The sequence below is a fragment of the Gastrolobium bilobum genome, unplaced genomic scaffold (assembly GCF_033153095.1).
Source record: "Gastrolobium bilobum isolate Gb01-03AN ecotype WA unplaced genomic scaffold, APGP_CSIRO_Gbil_v1 utg739, whole genome shotgun sequence".
Taxonomy (NCBI): Eukaryota; Viridiplantae; Streptophyta; class Magnoliopsida; order Fabales; family Fabaceae; genus Gastrolobium; species Gastrolobium bilobum.
In genome coordinates, this window is record NW_026897966.1 from 372,281 (window position 1) to 378,731 (window position 6,451).

General features: G+C 37.2%; 1 protein-coding gene across 1 annotated transcript; it reads left to right on the top strand.

Moving 5' to 3' along the window:
• The first annotated feature begins 545 nt into the window (after positions 1 to 545).
• LOC133311865 (uncharacterized) lies at positions 546 to 5,331 on the top strand. Its single transcript, XM_061512991.1, has 5 exons — positions 546 to 726; positions 1,008 to 1,332; positions 1,418 to 1,504; positions 1,637 to 2,176; positions 4,749 to 5,331. Exons 1-5 carry the CDS (start codon positions 546 to 548, stop codon positions 5,329 to 5,331), a joined length of 1,716 nt encoding a protein of 571 aa, XP_061368975.1.
• Positions 5,332 to 6,451: the final 1,120 nt, after the last annotated feature.

The window sequence follows — 6,451 nt, forward strand, 5'->3', positions numbered from 1 at the left end:
AAGCTCAACAGATTTATAATTTAGATTTGAGTGGTTTGGAGGCTTTTTTTTATCTTAATTTTTTATTATTCAAATGTGAGTGAAATCCCATTAGTTAGAAATGGAATAAGTGAAGATTAAATAAGGGATCGAGCCTCAAATCATCAAATATTATTGATAAATTATTAATGTAATGTGATAGAGCAAACATCTTGTGTGTGACAAATAAAAATACGGTGAATATAATAGTCATTGGAGAATTCAATTAGGTGGGAAACATTGAAAGGACATATAAGATTTAAACGGATTTTGGTATGAATATGTGGGTTTTACTCACATAATTATGCGCTAATTTGTCATTTATGCAATATTTTCAACAGAAAGATAACCAAGTGATTTTTTTGAGTATTATATATGAATGAAAATGTTTATTCTTTGTGGATTTAGCTCAAGTAGCCCTGCATATAGATTACAAAATAGTAAAATTAGCTGAAGTACTCCTGTAAAAAAAATGATGAATAAATATCATAACTTTTTTTTGTTTAACACATTTATAGGATTACAATATGGATCATTCAAGTTCTGCCTCTACCAGTGGCAGTGATAGCGCCACTGCTGCTAGTGTATCTGCTGCCAATGAATTACTGGATAAACCCCTATGGAAATATGTTACCCAATTGGATGCTAGAGTGGAAGCAGGAGGGAATTTGTCTTGGAAGTGTAACTTTTGTAAAAAAGATTATAAAAGTTCGTATACTAGAGTGAGGGCTCACTTGTTAAAAATACCAAGCAAAGGAATTGGGAAATGCTTAATGGTGCAAAATAGAGACATGATAGAGATGGAAAATTGGAACAGGAAGTTGAACAGAGAAAGCAATCTAATGCACCTAGAAATGTACCTTTACCCCCTTTTAGCTCTCCCACTGGCCCGAAAAAAAGAAAAACTACGGGTTCTCTTGAGATGGCATTCAATGTTGGGGAACGAGAAGAATTAAATTATCTGATTGCTAGAATGTTTTATTCAACAGGATTGCCGTTCAATTTGGCAAAGAACCCTTACTTCCAAGCTTCATATACTTATGCAGCAAATCATAATATTGGAGGTTATTTACCGCCGGGATATAACGCGTTGCGAACCACTCTGTTGCAAAAAGAGAAAGAAAATATTGATAGGTTGTGTGAACCTATTCGAGAAGTGTGGACTCATAAGGGGGTGAGTATTATAAGTGATGGGTGGAGCGATTCACAAAGGAGGCCTCTCATTAATTTCATGGCAGTATCTGATGGTAAAACAATGTTTTTAAAATCAGTTGATTGCTCGGGGGAGATTAAGGATAAAAATTTCATTTTCAGGTTGTTTGTTTGAACTTCTGTAATCTGATTGAGTGTGTTTGTTTGTTTGCTCGAGAATGACTAATGATGAAAATTTCATTTTCAGGTTGCTGAAGGAAGTTATTCAAGAAGTAAGAGAGGCGAACGTGGTTCAAGTAATCACAGATAATGCTGCAAATTGTAAGGGAGCAGGGTAACTGATTGAGCAGGAATTCCCATCAATTACCTGGACACCGTGTGTTGTTCACACATTGAATTTGGATGTGAAAAATATTTGTGCTGCAAAGAATGTGGAGAACAATCAAATAGCATATGAGGAATGCAGCTGGATTTCTGATATTATAGGTGATGTTGCTGCAATAAAGCATTTCATTATGAATCATTCTATGAGATTGGTAATCTATAATGAGTTTGTGAGTTTGAAGTTGCTTTCTATTGCTGACACTCGTTTTGCTTCAATGATTATGATGCTGAAGAGGTTCAAGTTAATAAAGAGCAGTCTCCAAAATATGGTGATAAGTGAAAAATGGAATATTTATAGAGATGATAATCTTGGGAGGGCCAGACTTGTGAAGGAAAAATTATTAGATGATTGTTTTTGGGATTCAGTTGATTACATACTTGCCTTCACTGCTCCTATTTATGATATGATCAGAGCTTGTGACACTGATAGAGCTTGTCTTCACTTGATATATGATATGTGGGATTCAATGATTGTGAAAATGAAGAAAGCTATATACCATAAAGAGAGGAAGGGGATGGAAGAGAGCTCCTCTTTTTATAATGTGGTGCATCGCATTCTTGTGGATCGTTGGACAAAAAATTCAACTTCACTACATTGTTTGGCACATGCTTTAAATCCCAAGTAATTTTTTAAATATGATTCAGTTTAAAATTAATACTTGTAACACCCCGTATATATCCGGCAATGTTATCATACTATCGTATTAAGCAGTGCTTAATAAAAAATGCGGAATATCTTTTTCTTTTCAATTATGATGTCATTATCATTACCAACTTGCTTATTAATCAATTAATAAAACAACGTCTGTATGTAATTGCAATAAAACAGCTATCTGAATATACCACATAACATAGATAATAAAAGCGTGGCTCTAGTCACGGAACTACAACAACATAGACCGGACCATCTAACAGTTTATACAACTCCAATCTAAAGCACTAACATAAAGTGTCATGGACAATCCCCATGCTCACTCAAGTAAGGCAACACGCCCAACATCAGTCTCAACAACAACGTAAACATAAATAACGTAAAAACATAAACAGCATCCATAATCAGTCATGGCAGCAATACAACATAATATCATCAACTAAGATCTGGCCTCCTGCCGCCAGAGGCATCAGTCACCAAACTACTGGAACCTGAAATAAGCATTCCTCAAACGTGGGGTGAGATCTCTAAACAAGAAATCTCAGTAAGACAAGGGGTCCTCAAGGATCTTCCACCCCAAGCTCACTTACATGTGCAATATAAGTTTAAAAGCAGATATCATCATCAGTTCTAAAATAGTGCAATGCAGCAGATAATCATGTCATGTGTGTCAATTCTATTCTACTGGCCAGAGAAATGCAGGATTTACATACGCCAAATACCCACGCTAGTGCAAGACGCTACTTGCATTCACCCCAGATCACCATATCGTATGACGCTACATACTCAGGCTTATCGTCAAGATGAAACAACACATGCATATTAAAAGCCATTACACAAAAAGCTCAACAACATTTCAAATATTCAAAGCATGTAACACAGCATGCATACAACCATACCCCCATGGGACATGGTGGAACCACAACATGGCTAAACCGAGGACACGGAAGCTTACCTTGCAAGCTAAGACCCAAGGCCGAGAGTTCACAGCTCAAAGTCCAAACACAGCAGATTCACAATCTGTTATGGACCAATACTATATCAATAATAATGCACCACAAGCATATAACTTAAAGACAACGCATTTCCTTACGTTTTACGTCTTAAGGCTCCATACCAAGCCATAAGTCCTTAATCACAACGATTTCGACTTAGTTCATTAATTACAGAAGTTCAACTTCATCAATTTAGGGTCCACAAACCCCCAATAGCCTACTGTACACACAACACAGCTACTGTTCTACGAAATCCCAGAATATCCGGATATTCTTCGGGACCATATCCGGATATGCAATATCCGGATATCTCACTGGACATAGGATATTCAATATCCGGATATCCAGAATCTCATATCCGGATATCTGATATCCGGATACTCAAAACCCATATCCGGATATCACATATCCGGATATTCCTCGGGCACATATCCGGATATAGGATTCGTGAAGATATCCTTCCAAGGTTCCATTTTTAACACTTAATTACGTTAAAGCATGCATCTTTATACTGATTAAGGTCTACACCCCAGTTGGTTACTTGATTAACCCTTTAAACATGCAAAGATCACACCTTTAACCAATTAAAACACAAGCTCAAGGTAGGTACAACTCACCAAAGCTCAAAATAGAGGATCAATGGCTCATGGAGCTCACCACACTGCCTCTACAGGTTCTGGAAATAAGGTGAACGAAAATGTAACACAAAGGTTGGTCCTTTCTTCACAAAGAAGCTTCTTGAAGCTTCACAAGCCAAGTAGGAAGCTCTCACCCTCACACAAGGCATCTCAGCCCACAAACTGACTTCAAACAGTCCCTCCACTCAGAACCAAAACTCTCTACACACTCACAAAGGCCACTCACACAAGGCTCAAGTGTTTGGAGGTGAAGAATGCAAGCAAAAATGACACTTGATCTTCAAAATGGTGAAGAAAGCTCAATGGAACAGTAGCAACTGACCAGCCACTCCAGCATTCACGTAGCAACAGAAAATACCTAGGGTTTTGTGCCCTTAACAAGGGTATTTATAGCCACTTACCCAATTAACACACAGTATTAACTTTAATTGCTACGCTTAGCATTTTAATCCCAAACTCTGGATTCTTAACCTACTCAATTTTACAAGAATTATCATATTTTTCTTATAATTTTCTGAGCACCTTTTCGGTACGCGCTTTTCCAAGCCAGTATCGATTTCTAGCACCAGTTCTCATTATTTGGACTTGAAACTCGTTTTACAAGTCCTATATATCATTCTAGTAATTATCATGCACTTACATTAATTTTCTGGGATACTTTTCGGTACTCATTTATACTGACTAGCAGAACCGGTATCTGCACTTTTTTTCCGAAAAGCAACTTTCAGCATTATTACTCACTTACTATAATTATTAAAGCCTCATAATAATTATTAGGGTCAATTATGGAATCATTTCCTATTTTCTCATAATTTATTAATTAAATTCCTTAATTAACGGTGCAGGTTCTTACAATACTCCTCTTGATATAATATGAAAAGTTGTTGATTTTTTTTTTACTTTTTTTAGATACTATAGTCAGCAATGGCTTCAGGAAGATTCTAGTCGAGTTCCTCCACACATGGATTTAGAGCTTACTCAAGAGCGACAAAGATGTTTAAGGAGATTCTTTCCTGGCATGGAGGACCGAGGCCGGATTAGTTTGGAGTATGCAGATTTTATTAGCAATAGTGGAACCTTTGACAATTTTGATGCCATCAATACTCAATACACTATGGATCCGAAATCTTGGTGGCTACTTTATGGTACTTTTACACCGATGCTGCAAAAAATAGCATTGAGACTTGTGCAACAACCCTCCTCTTCATCATGTGTTGAACGCAATTGGAGTACTTATTCTTTTGTGCATTCCATCAAGAGGAATAAAATCACTCCAAAACATGTTGAAGACTTGGTTTATGTGCATAGCAATCTTCGACTCTTATCAAGAAAGACTCCTAGTTATGCACAAGGAGCAACTCAAATGTGGGATATTGCTGGAGATACATTTGATTCACTTGATGATATTGGAGATCTTCAATTTGCTAGTCTTTCCCTTGATGAGCCAAAGATAGAGGCTATGATTATTCAAGATGGAGATGAAAATAATTGAACTTGTGAGTGGTCTACACTCTACACTCTTGGGATGTTCTATTTTTTTTTGCTTAATGTTTATGTTATGGAATTTGAATATTTGATTAGTTATATGATTTATTATGAGTTGCTATATGTATTAAATGTAAACTATATTATATATATTAAAAATATTATTTAATATCTAAACGTGTCCCAACATGTCGAAATTTAGCATTTTTTAGAATTAACGTGTTGGAGTGTCGTGTCGTGTCTCGTGTCGTTGTCGGTTCATCATTGCTTTGGACACCCTAACTACCGGGTAGGAAAACAAAGGAGGATGTCTGAAGCCATACATCACAAAACAAAGGCTAACAAGGATTGGACCATGGCCGACTTCCATACATTGAGAATAAAATATTCGCAAATGCAATAAAGAGTAATGCACAGCAACCCTGTATCCCGGACACCCAGACTGCCGGGCTGGGAGGCAACAACCCAGGATAAAAATTCGAGATAAAGAATGAAGACGAATTTGGAGAGATGGGATCCTGGAAAAAAGATCACACCCCAACCCGCGATAAAATGAAGACGGGTTTGGAGAGATGGGATCCTGGAAAAAAAGATCACATCCCAACCCGTGATAAAATGAAGACGGGTTTGGAGAGATGAGATCCTGGAAAAAAGGATCATACCCTAACCCGCGATAAAATGAAGACGATTATGAGTTGCTATATGTATTAAATGTAAACTATATTATATATATTAAAAATATTATTTAATATCTAAACGTGTCCCAACATGTCGGAATTTAGCATTTTTTAGAATTAACGTGTTGGAGTGTTGTGTCGTGTCTCGTGTCGTTGTCGGTTCATCATTGCTTTGGACACCCTAACTACCGGGTAGGAAAACAAAGGAGGATGTCTGAAGCCATACATCACAAAACAAAGGCTAACAAGGATTGGACCATGGCCGACTTCCATACATTGAGAATAAAATATTCGCAAATGCAATAAAGAGTAATGCACAGCAACCCTGTATCCCGGACACCCAGACTGCCGGGCTGGGAGGCAACAACCCAGGATAAAAATTCGAGATAAAGAATGAAGACGAATTTGGAGAGATGGGATCCTGGAAAAAAGATCACACCCCAACCCGCG

Coding starts and splice junctions, on each gene's coding strand:
- LOC133311865 (XM_061512991.1), top strand. CDS start 546: ATGGATCATTCAAGTTCTGCCTCTACCAGTGGCAGTGATAGCGCCACT. Junction 1,333..1,417: donor GATAAAAATTTCATTTTCAG/GTTGTTTGTTTG, acceptor TTTCATTTTCAG/GTTGCTGAAGGAAGTTATTC. Junction 2,177..4,748: donor GCACATGCTTTAAATCCCAA/GTAATTTTTTAA, acceptor TACTTTTTTTAG/ATACTATAGTCAGCAATGGC.